Consider the following 13,133-nt stretch of genomic DNA (forward strand, 5'->3'; position numbering starts at 1 on the left):
ACCCTGAGCCAATAGGCTGGTCCTGGACTTATTTCCTGGCATAGTTTACATATTACTATTTAACTATTTATGGTTTTATTACTATTTAATTACTTATGGTGCAACTGTAACGAAAACCAGTTTCCCCGGGGATCAAAAAGTATGACTATGACTATGACTAACTAAGAGCTTTATTTGTCTCTGCTACCATTCCTAGTAGTGTGCTCCAGGCACCCAACACTATTTTAAAAAAAAAAACACAAATTCTTGGTTTGCACATCTCCTTTAAACATTCCCCCTCTCATCTTAAGTGCACACCCTCTCGTATTGGACATTTCAAACCAGTGGAAAAGAATACCAGCTATTTGCGTCTCTCATCTATATACTACTAAAACTCTCATGCTGTGTTTGTCTGTTTGTGACCTCCAATTAGCGCAAACGGTGCATTACAGCGGCATTTTTTTTGCTAAATTGAATTAAAATGCGCTAATTTACAGAATGCAGGCAAAGTTCAGGGTTATATATTTCTATAAAATTGCTCATTTGCCAAAAATCAACAGGCTGCCTTTCACCCGAGACCTGATCGGCCATCATGGAAATCGGGACGCCACAGCCCAACGCATGTGCACGGCCAGCCTCAGCAGCACCTCATGATGCTCACAGTGCCGGCTCCACCTTCCATGGAGACCACGACGCCACAGCCCGACACACGCGCACGGCCAGCCTCAGCATCACCTCACGGTGCTCACACAGCCGCTTCCACCTTCCATAGAGACCACGACGCCACAGCCCGACGCACGCGCACAGCCAGCCTCAGCAGTTTGGAGGCATTGATGTTACTGGTTCCTATCTTCTATCAAGCATTAGGGTTGTTCGTCCATCGTTGTCGTCGATGAAGACCTTGACACCATTATGATGGTGCCGAGACCAGCACTTGATTTGGATTTAAGTGAGGGAGAGTTGCGCAGCGTCAGCCTCACTCTCTCTTCCCAATTCCCATCTGGATCCAGCGCAAGACGAGACGGCTGGAGATGGGACTAGGCACAGTGGATGACCAGGACGTCTTCTGTGTCTTGTTCTGCTCTACACGTTCCACGACGCTTGCAGAGACCGCCTTCTTGACCGTTGGACCTTCCGTTGGTCTCGTCCACTCAGTCCGCCGGAGTCTGTCTTCACATGCTAGGATAGACAACTCCCTATCTCACCGAGGGTTTGAGACCCGTTGGCTACCCTCACCTGGTTTAGCCGGCTTGTCGAAGCCGTTGCCTGGGGTGTGACCGCTGTCGCATGCACACAGCGATGAGGAGCCACAGGTGAGAGCTGAGAGCCAGGTGGGGACCAAAGATGGACAAGCCACCCTGAAAAGGATGCGACATGCTCCCCCACCAGAGGTGCTACCCCTCCCTGACACCCCATACACCCCATGGATAGCCTAATTATGCCTCGTGGAAAGAAAAGGGGGACATTATGGTCAAGAGATGACGCCAAACATCGTCGGGAAGTGGCAAGGAGAGGGAGAGAACAACAATCGGATGAGGCCAGGGCCACATGACTCCAGGATCAAAGAGTCAGGACAAAAACGATGAGAGAAGACGAGACAGAGGAGGACAGGCATGCATGTTTCCAAAATGACAATAGGCACTGACGGAGGAGAGAACAAGAATCTGATCAGGCCAGGGCTGCACGACTCCAGGATCAGAGAGGAACAACAAACGGTAGAAGAGATGAAGAGACAAAGGATGAAAGGGCTGCACGTCTCCAGAATGGCAAAAACAGGCAGAGAAGGAGGAGAGAGGAAGAGAAAAGGAACGATCAACTCGAGAATATGCGGCACAGAGTAATTATTGCGAGAGTTGCTGAAGACGACAATGGCCGCTTTTGACAACAATACCTCGACAGAGGAGGAGCAAGGCAAAATGCATGACTCGATGACCAGAAATGTCGTGCCTTCCTATTCACTGGGGAAACCGCACATTTCTGCTGTATGAAGGGAAAGGTCAGGATAGGCAATTTGCAGCCTCTACCTAATGAACTCCTGAATTGGTACAGCAATGATGAACCTATTGCAAACGAGTTCAGGAAGAACATCAGACAATACAATTGCCTCTTCCAAATGACATCCTTTGGCGCCAAAGAAGTCGTTCCAACTAGGAATGGATGGAATCCTTCTGTGATTATTCGAGGCCAAATCCATCATTACATCGGGCATTAAATTCCAGACCCGACCCAGCAAGCCCGATTCCTTCAAATTTACTTCATGGATACTTAATGTTCATTCTGGTCACATTTGTCTTGCTATGCGTCTTTCCTCTTTAATAAGCTGAGTTTTTCTTCTTTAATTTCCAGATCAAAGAGATAGCAATAGCATTCAGGAAAATTTAATGTTCATTCTGGTCACATTAGACTGCACTACCCTTCTCTCAAAGGGTGCCCCAACGGGTCACCCCATTGCCTAGTAGTCGTATAAATGTCTGCCATGTCTTCCCTTGGTCTCCAATATTCCAGAGAAAATGACTCTTAACTTGTCCAACCTCCTCTTAAAGCACATGCCCTCTAACATAGGTAGCTTACTGGTGAACCTCTCCTGTGCCTTTTCCAAAGGCTGCACACCTTTCATGTAATGGCGTGACCAGAACTGAATGCAATGCTCTAGGTACAACCTAATCAGAGTTCTGTAAAACTACAATGTAAGGGAAGATTCCCTTCATCTTACTTGGGGAGATCAGTGGCTTCGTAGGAAGTCATTTGAGTATAGATTTGTTGCCTGCAGAAATTTGTTATTTTTAATAGGTAAAAGTGTTGTCAAGTGTTGATGGTATAGACAGTTCATCATTTGTATTCTAAACCATGTAGAGAAGTGAAATGCCACATTTCAAAGCGTTATTTCATTTACATCTCATCTTGTCATCTGATGGGATCATACATTTTCTAGGTTTATTTTTCCCTGTTCTGAAAGCTTTAGAAAAGAACTTTACTTTGACACCTTTATTTCAGAATTTCTTGGAACTGGACAGTGATTTAGTGTCTTTTCCTGCAATGCATCCGAATTACCTACATAAGCACGCTGGCACAATGGAGACACAAAATTCTGCAGATGCTGGAAATCTTGAGTAACACACAAAAAAGGTGGAGGAACTCATTAGATCAGGCAGCCTCAATGGAGGGAAATTAAACACTTGACTTTTTGGGCTGAGCTTCTGTTCCTTTATCTATGCATCTGTCTGTCTATCTTTTTTTTGTAGAATGCCTTCTGCCCTCTTCCTTTATAGTCTTGATTAGGTTCTCGACCTAAAATGTTGACTGCTCATTTCCCTGTCTTGCCTACTTCCTCCAGCATTTTGTGTGTGTTGCACAACTGAGCACAACCAAGATTTGTGTTAACATAAGTTTATTATCACTGACATGAAATTTGTTGTAACGGTAGTACAGTGGAAGACATAAAAAAATTACTATATTGCAATTTAAAAAAAAAGTAGTACACAACAGTAACAGTGATGCAGTGTTCACGGACCATTCAGAAACTGATGGCAAAGGGGAAGAAGCTGTTCCTAAAATGTTGACTCAGGGTCTTCAGGCTCCTGTATCTCCCTCCTGATGGTAATGAGAAGAGAGCATGCCCTGGATGGTGAGTGTCCTTAATGCTGGATACTGCCTTTTTGGGTACCACCTTTTGAAGATATCTTCAATGGTGGGGAGGCTTGTACCTGTGATGGAGGTGGCTCCGTCTGCGTTGCTCTGCAGACTCTTTCATTGGAATGTCCATACCAGGCATGATGCAACCAGTTAGAATGCTCTCCATGGTACAGCTGTTGAAATTTCTTAATGTGTTTGACATACCAAGTTTCCTCAAGCTCCTAATGAAATATAGCTGCTAGCATGCCTTTGTGATTGCATCACTATGTTGGTTCTGAGATGGGTCCTCTGTGATGTTCACATGAAGGAACTCAAAGCTGCTCACTCTTTGTACTGCTGATCCCTCAATGAGGACTGGTTTGTGTTATGTTAATTTATTGAAGTTCCTATTCAATTCCCTGGTCTTGGTGACATTGATTTCAGGGTTGTTTCATGACTCCATTTAGTCAGCCAATATGTATCACTCCTAAACACCTTCTTGTTACCATCTGAGATTCTGGAAACAACAGTGGTATCAACAGCAAATTTGTTGATGACATTAGAGCTGTGCTTATCCATAGAGAATAGAGCAGTGGGTTAAGTATGCACCTCGGGTTGCACCTGTTGATAAAACCTGTCTTGTTGAGGTTTCTAGCTTTTTGTTTTTAATCTCTCAATCTATCCTTTCACTGAGCCAGTTTTGACTTCCTCATTGTATTTCCTGTGTTTTCATGCTTGTTGAAAGCTTTGCTAAAATCCATGTGGAAGACATAATTGATCCTCTTACTATCTGCACCTTATCCTCGTCATATGCGGGGGATACGTTCCTCAAAGTCGATGCATAATGTGAATAATTATTTAAATGGAGAAAATAGGGATGCATTCTTGAGGGCTTCCTAAATATGTTTTATCTGTAATTTATTCACATTTTCATATCGATATGACACAAAAGCAGTACCACAAGGCAACATTCGTATTATATTTTATCAATTTAAGGTAATATTCAACGTAATAAATCATAGAAAGTTAACATACTAGGGTGTACAGTACTCACCAACAGTGGCAGGTGTGTTCGCTCTGGGAGATGAGTGGTTGTTGGGGTGTTGGGCAGCTTTACATGGATGAGGTGGATGGTTGTATGTCATCAAGATCATCAAGGACAGCAAGGGGTGAAGGAAGACTCACAAAATTCTCAGTACTGCCAGCAGCAGGAGATGACACCGTTTTGAAGAAAGTGGTGAGGATTGTTTGCTTGGCAGCATTTTGTTTTTCAGCATAAATTTGCTTGTAGGGAAGAAGGCTTGACTGCAGGGAATGACTGAAGTGCTGACTCCGTTCTAAACTTGGGTCCATGTCCATCGCCATTTGTGCCAAGTGTTCCGCAGCCTTAAAAATATTCTGCCAGTTGCTTCAGAGTGGAAGATCTGACCTCTCTTCAGGATTTCATCAATGTTGTTGATGGCATGTCTGATGTTGAAGGACTTTCACAATTCCCTCACCGTTGGTAAACTCCTGAGATTTTCAAAATTGTCTGTTGCTTGCAGTATCTGAGAGACAGTTTGCTGGAAAAAGTATGCCTTGAGTGTGGATGTCACACCTTGGTGGAGTGGTTGAATCAACGGTGTTGTGTTAGGCGGCAGGAAACGCACTGTTATGTTAGGATGAACGCTGTCCAAATGTTTAGGATGGCCTGGCGCATTGTCAAGCAACAAAAGACCTTTAAAGGCAAGATACTGTTCCCGGCAGTAGCGTTCAGCCTCTACAGCAAAATGGTTAGCAAACCAATCTTCAAAGATTTGACTAGTGACCCATGCTTTCTTGTTAGCTGCCCAGTAGACAGGAAGCATATACTTACTCAAACCGTTAAGAGCACGGGGGTTTAGTGAATGGTAAGCTAAGAGAGTCTTCATCTTACAGTCTCCTTCAGCATTGGAACACATAAGCAAAGTTAATCTATCCTTTCCTGCCTTGAATCCTGATGCAGTTTTTTCATCCTTACTTATGTAAGTGTGTTTCAGCATACGCTTCCAAAAAAGCCGGTCTTGTCTGCATTAAACACCTGCTTTGGTGTGATGCCTAACTCAGCTATCATAGCCCGCAACTGCACAGGGTAGCGTCCCAGAGCTGTGTTACCTTCACCTGGCGCTGCCCTGTTTATCATTTCCAACTTTTTTGCCAAGTGCTAAAGCGGTTCTCTGCCGCTTGGCTGATGGCCCAGGACTTGACATCAGACGCTTAGGAGGTCTAATTAAATATTTCAAGCTCAAAATCACTGCAGCATAGGTTTAAGAGTGCAAGATCACACACCCATACGTTGCCAAAACTAATGTGAGACTGGCGGGAGTGAGACTATGAGGCGTGCGCATATGACTTGTATTGGTGGGAAAGCAGTGCTCCTTGCATAACTCTGAGTTTTGACGCATATAACGAAAAGTTGGTAGAAATAGATCCCTTGCATAACTGTGAATCTGCATTCTCTGAAGATGCATATAATGAGGATAGGGTGTATATGAAAAAGAAGTCAAATTAGTCTTTACCTTCATCTTATAATAAATCAACACAGACTTTCTGTTGTTAATCCATGCCCTTCAAAATGAAGGTTGAAACTGTCCATGAGAAGGGATTCCAATTATTTTCATCTCTGCAGTTAAACTAACTGGCTTGTTTAATCTTTTCTCCTTGTTCAGTTTCTGTGTGTTCAAAATTTCTATTGTACCTATGTTTCCTTTACTGTATACATTAGTAGTCACATCAATCCTTTTCCACTCCTTCAGATTCTAAATGCTGTGACTCTAATCTGGTGGAATCCATCTTTTGTACACCTGCCCTGCCATTGTGTAGGATGGAGAAGATTAAACAGACTAAACATGGTCAAGAATTCAAAAGGATGAGAGATGATCTTGGTGAAATGTTTAAAATTCTTCTGGGCTTGGCATAATGGATGTGGGGTTAATGTTTTCTATGACTAGATTTCTTGGATCCAGAGGCCACAGTTTCTAGGTAAGAAATTGGCCATTCGGAGCTAAGATAAGAAGACATTTCGTCACCCTGAGGATAGTGAATCTTCGGAGTCCACTAACCAAGAAACGTGTGGAGGCTAGGTTGCTGAATTACATATATTTAGTGCAGATATCAGTAATGAAAACATAGAACATAGCACAGTACAGCACAGAAACAGGCAATTCAGCCCACAATATTGTAACAAACCAATTAAATTAGTAATCAAATACCCAACTAAACTAATCTCTTCTGCCTACACAGGGTGCATATCCTTTCATTTGCTGCACCTTCGTGTGCCTATTAAGATATTCTTGAATACCAATATTGTATTTTCCTCCATTACCACTCCAGGTGGTGCATTCCAGCCACCCAACACTCTATTTTGCAGCAAGACAATGACCCCCAATGCATGGTCAAGGTCATAAGGAACTATCTTCAACAGAAAGAAGACCAAGGAGTTGTGCAATAGATAGTATGGCTTCCACAGAGCTCTGACCTCAACATCATGGAGGCTTTCTGGAGTTGCCTGGAGAGACAAGCAAGTAAGACAGCCAAAATCTGCTGAAGAACTTTGTCAAGTTCTCCAAGATGCTTGGAACAACCTACCTGCCGATTTTCTTTATATAACTGCATGGCAGTGTGTACCTAAGAGAATTTATGTAGTTGGAAGGATAGAGCAATAGAGATGGGAGACAGAGAAGTGATTCTTTGGCCACAGAAGATATACCAAAATGGTGTTGTCTCCCAAGTGCGAGTGTTGAGGGTATCCAGAGCAGCTGCAGAACATTGTTAAGAGTGATGATGAGCAGCCAGAGGTCATGTTCCATATTGCCACCATTGACCCAGGTAGAAAGTGGGATGAGGTCCTGTACGGTGAGTTTAGGGAGATAGGAAAGAGGCCAAAGAGCAGGACATTGACAGTAGTAATCTCCGAGTTACTCCTGGTGCCGTGTGCTAGTCAGGGCAAGAATAGAACAGATGAATATGTTCTAAGTAAATTTATTACATAAGTATCTGTTGTATACGTCACCACATACTACCTTGAGATTCATTTTCTTGCAGGCATTCACAGTAGACCAGAAATGCAATGAAAATCTACATATGAACAAAGACTGACAAACAACCAATGTGTGTGTTGCAGGGAGTAGAGTTTCCAGTTTTTGGATCATTGTAACCTCTTGTACAGGTCACTGTATCCTTAGGCAACCTTCTTCACTATCTAACACAATTTTTTGTGTCATTTGCAGACTTTTGAATCACACACTTTCCATTCTCATCAATGTCATTAATGTATGTTCCAATTAACAAGGATGTTGAAGTACAACACCAGTCACAGACTTCAGATCAGAAAGGCAACCTTTCACCACCACCCTATGCCTCCTATTGCCAAGTCAACTTCAGGTTCAATTTAACCAGCTTCTCTTGGATCCTGCTGGACCAGCAGATTGCCATCCGCAGTTAGCAAAGCTCACCCCCCCCCCCCCACGTTAAACTTGAACTTGTAAAGTCATAACAAAATGGGAAAAATACGCTGGAATGAAGTTAATACTCTGAGATGAAGAATTAAATGATTGACCGGCTTATGTGACCTGAATGTGCTGCCTTAATCTAAAAGGCTGCAGCTCCACATGTTCTGGTTTTATGCAGATATGTAGTCATATTGGCCTTTGAACTCTAAAGCCAGAGTGGAAGCAAGTTATCCTTACAAAAAAAGGGTGATTTTGGAGACAACTGTTGCAATTTTTACTTTAGCTGTATGGAGAGGACAAGATAATAGTTGTCTTGTTATACTTGGTTGCCTTCTATGGATGCATTCAAATTCTCTTCCTTCAATAATAATTAAGGGGGTAATTTTGTCATTTGGACTTCTTGATGATTTTCCTTTTTAACTGCCTGATTTTTAAGTTTCCACTGGCATGTATTTTTCATTTTGCAGTGTATCCCATTTGCTGAGTGCTAATAGAGAAACGATGGAAGCTAAAGAACCAAAGGTAAGGAACTGATTTTCAAAGTTGTTGAAGATATTTGTAACTTTGGCCACTGTGTGGACATACCTCCTGTAAAGGACTGAAGTGTTTGAACATGTAAAAAGTTTTAATTTGAAAGTAAAATTTTTCATCTGATGTTTTGTACTTTCACTTTATCTGAGAACTAATGTGCGTTGAAGTACCATTTCACATATCCTTACATTAATTGGAAATTATTTGAAGCAAATTAATTACTTTGAAAGTTTCCCTTAAGAGTGAACTTTGTGGCCAGTTTGACAGAATAACTAATTAGTTACTCAGTGGTTTTTCTTTTTGAAGACTTATTATTTTGAAGGCTTATGCACTCTAGTACAGATTTTTGATGGAATTCGTGAGTTGAAGTTACGATTACACTTTGGGGTTCATTCTTCTTATACCCTGTGGTCTTTGTAGATCATAATCTGTATTGCTTCAAAGAATAAGTAATCCATGCTTGGGGAATTTGATTTTCTTTTGGCTGCATAATACTTATTCATGAGCAGTTTCACATTGTAGGAGTTCGTCTAATATGATAGTCCAGATGAAATAATTAGATTAGATTATGAGAACACTCAGTCCTCTTTTATTGTCATTTAGAAATGCATACATGCATTAAGAAATGATACAATGTTTCTCCGGAGTGATATCACAGAAAATAGGACAAACCAAAGACTAACACTGACAGAACCACATAATTATAACGTATAGTTACAGCAGTGCAAAGCAATACCATAATTTGATGAGGAACAAACCATGGGCACGGTAAATAAAGTCTCAAAAGTCCCAGAGTCGATGGACTCCGGAGTACCCGAAAGCAGGCAACAAAAGGGAGAAACTCCCTGTCATAAACCTCCAGGCACCGTCAACTTGCAGATGCCTTGGAAGCAGCCGACCACAGCTGACCCTGAGTTCATCCGTCCGAAAACTTCGAGCTTCCGACCAGCCTTTCCGATACAGCCTCCCAACCGCCATCCTCTGCCGAGCGCCTTTGACCTCGCCCTGGCCGCTAAAACAAGCAAAACTGAGGATTTTGGGGCCTTCTGCTCCGGAGATTCCAGTTACCACACAGTAGCAGCGGTAGCAAAGCGGGCATTTCAGAAGTTTTCCAGATGTTCCTCCGTACTGTCACGTCCATCTCTATCAAATCAGCATTGTGCACGGTCCCCTACTTGACAGATAACAGACATCACCACCGAAGTGACCGCGCACGCTGCCGTCGCGTCGCCATCTTCTCATTAATACATGGAATATGGTGTTTTACTGAAGTAGAATCATCTCAAAGATCAGGAAATTGCAGTTCCCTGGCCATTGCCCTTAGCCGAACCACCTTTGTGAATTTCATCTAAACACTTCTTTCCAAAGTGTTAGAAAAGAGAATCAGAATCTGACATTTGCAGATTGTTCATTTCCATGCTATCCCTCCTGTTATATAGCAGAACATGTCAATAGATGCTAAAGTCTGGACAATATTGAAGCCTCAGCTGATACATTGTAAGTCTCTATAATTCCATATCTTCTTGGGCCCTTAGCTCCCAGTGGAGCATAGGTCATATATGACCTCCCGTCGCCATCATCCTCTGCTCTGAGCCAGTTCTTGAGGGTGGACTGGGAATGTCCCCATTGTCTAATTTCAGCCGCCATGTCTCTTCTCCATGTGTCCTTTGGACGTCCTTTTCCTTTTTACTTAGGGATTCCATTTTAATGCCTGCCTGGTGATGTCATTGTTCTGAAGGGAAAGGATGTGCTGGAGCTTTCGTAAAGCATCAAGTGGGATAAGTCACCGGGACCGGACGGGGATGTACCCCAGGCTACTGTTGGAAGCGAAGGAGGAGATTGCTGAGCCTCTGGCGATGATCTTTGCATCATCAGTGAGGACGGGAGAGGTTCCGGAGGATTGGAGGGTTGCAGATGTTGTTCCCTTATTCAAGAAAGGGAGCAGAGATAGCCCAGGAAATTATAGACCAGTGAGTCTTACTTCAGTGGTTGGTAAGTTGATGGAGGAGATCCTGAGAGGCAGGATTTATGAACATTTGGAGAGGCATAATATGATTAGGAATAGTCAACATAGCTTTGTCAAAGGCAAATCGTGCCTTACGAGCCTGATGGAGTATTTTGAGGATGTGACTAAACACATTGATAAAGGTAGAGCCGTAGATGTAGTGTATATAGATTTCAGCAAGGCATTTGATAAGGTACCCCATGCAAGGCTTATTGAGCAAGTAAGGAGGCATGGGATCCGAGGGGAAATTGCTTTGTGGATCCAGAACTTGCTTGCCTACAGAAGGCAAAGAGTGGTTGTAGGCGGTCATATTCTGCATGGAAATCGGTGACCAGGTGTGTGCCTCAGGGTTCTGTTCTGGGACCCCTACTGTTTGTGATTTTTATAAATGACCTGGATGAGGAAGTGGAGGGGATGGGTTAGTAAATTTGCTGATTACACAGAGGTTGGGTTGTTGTGGATAGTGTGGAGGGCTGTCAGAGGTTACAGCGGGACATTGATAGGAGGCAAAACTGGGCTGAGAAGTGGCAGATGGAGTTCAACCCAGGTAAGTGTGAGATGGTTCATTTTGGTAGGTCAGATATGATGACAGGATATAGCATTAATGGTAAGACTGTTGGCAGTGTGGCGGATCGGAGGGATCTTGGGGTCTGAGTCCATAGGACACTTAAAGCTGCTATGCAGGTTGACTGTGTGGTTAAGAAGGCATACCGTGCATTGGCCTTCATCAACCATGGGATTGAGTTTAAGAACCGAGACGTAATGTTGCAGCTATATAGGACCCTGGTCAGACCACACTTGGAGTACTGTGCTCAGTTGTGGTCACTGCACTACATGAAGGACGTGGAAACTATAGAAAGGTTGCAGAGGAGACTTACAAGGATGTTGCCGGGATTGGGGAGCATGCCTTATGAGAATAGGTTGAGTGAACTTGGCCTTTTCTCCTTGGAGCGACGGAGGATGAGAGGTGATCTGATAGAGGTGTACAAGATAATGTGAGGCATTGATCGTGTGGATAGTCAGAGGCTTTTTCCCAGAGCTGAAGTGGCTAGCACGAGAGGGCATAATTTTAAGGTGCTTGCAGGTAGGTACAGAGGAGATGTCAGGGGTAAGTTTTTTACGCAGAGAGAGGTGGAAACGATAGGGTCTTTTAAAGAGACTTCTGGATAGGTACATGGAGCTTAGAAAAATAGAGGGCTATGGGTAACCCTAGGTAGTTCTAAGGCAAGGACATGTTCGGCACAGCTTTGTGGGCCGAAGGGCTTGTATTGTGCTGTAGGTTTTCTATGTTTCTATGCTTCTTCAAGGTGTGGCCAATACACTTCCATTTCCAGTTGAGTATGTACATCTCTGTGGATTCCTGGTTGGTGTTTTCCCACAGTCTCTGGTTGGTTACTTTGGTTGCTGTACTTACCCCTATTTTATCACTGACTTTGCTCTCTGAAGTCCCACCCCTGTCAATCTAGTTTAAATCCTCCCTGGTGGCAAAAGCAAATTTCACCTCTTGGATATTGGTTGCTCTTTGGTTTAAGTGCAACTCTTCCCTCTTGCACAGGTTGCCTGCACTGAAGAGATCCCAACGGTTCAAAAACCTGAATACCTGTGCCTTACCCCAGCTCCTCAGTCGTGCATTCATCTGGCGTGTCTTTCCATTCCTGGACCAGCCTTATACCTATACCTTCTAGTTTTGAACTCCCCTACACTAGGAGAAAAAGGGATGGTTATATACTCTGCTTCTGCTCTTCATAATTTTGTGAGACTCTATTCGGTCATTACTCAGCCTCTTTCACTCCAGGTGGCTTTCATTGATTCTAATGTGTTTCTTTGTATTTATCGTGAATCCCCACAAGAAAATAAATCTCAGTGTAATATATGCAACACACAACAAAGTTGCTGGTGAACGCAGCAGGCCAGGCAGCATCTCTAGGAAGAGGTACAGTCGACATTTCAGGCCGAGACCCTTCGTCAGGACCCCTCCAATCTCTCTTTGTAACTCACCCTCCAGTCCAAGCATCATTCCTGTGTGTCTTTTTTTTTTTTTGGCATTCTCTTTAGCTTAGTCACATAATTCCAATGTTATAGCAACCAGAACTGCACTGAGTACTGCCAAGTGTGGCCTAATCACTGGTTTATGTATCCAACTGTGACCCGACATGTCAACTGTAGCTGATGAAGGCAAGCGTACCTATATGCCACCTTCATACCCTGTCTAGCTGTATTGCCACTTTCAGGGAACTTGACTTGTACCTCCAGTTATCGCTGTTCTACAACACTCTGCAGGACCATGCCATTCACTGTGTATATTCTGCCCTTGATGGATTTCCCAAAATGCATTACACTACACACTTGTCTGACTAAAATTCCATCAGCTATTCCATTGCCCACTTTTCCAGTTGATCTGGATCCTGTTGTAACCTTAGACAAGTACCTTCACTGTCCACCGTACCAACAATCTCCAAACTTGCCAATTGTGCTACCCATATTTTCATCCAGTAAGGACTAAGCACTGATCTTTATGACATACCACTGGTCACAGC

The 13,133-nt window shown here is 43.3% G+C and overlaps 1 protein-coding gene across 13 annotated transcripts in view; it reads left to right on the top strand.

Annotated features, from left to right (window-relative positions):
• The window catches only part of senp6a (SUMO specific peptidase 6a), a 160,007-nt gene that overhangs the window by 27,693 nt on the left and 119,181 nt on the right, over window positions 1-13,133 (top strand). For 12 of the 13 annotated variants that reach the window (XM_072265874.1, XM_072265867.1, XM_072265868.1 and 9 more), the window contains one exon: window positions 8,528-8,582. In XM_072265874.1, the coding sequence (XP_072121975.1) occupies window positions 8,562-8,582 (21 nt within the window). In that variant the 5' untranslated portion in view covers window positions 8,528-8,561. Of the gene's footprint in view, window positions 1-6,365; window positions 7,134-8,527; window positions 8,583-13,133 lie in introns of all 13 variants that reach the window. The other variant, XM_072265875.1, reaches the window with a different exon arrangement.

The sequence above is a fragment of the Mobula birostris genome, chromosome 8 (assembly GCF_030028105.1).
Source record: "Mobula birostris isolate sMobBir1 chromosome 8, sMobBir1.hap1, whole genome shotgun sequence".
Taxonomy (NCBI): domain Eukaryota; kingdom Metazoa; phylum Chordata; class Chondrichthyes; order Myliobatiformes; family Myliobatidae; genus Mobula; species Mobula birostris.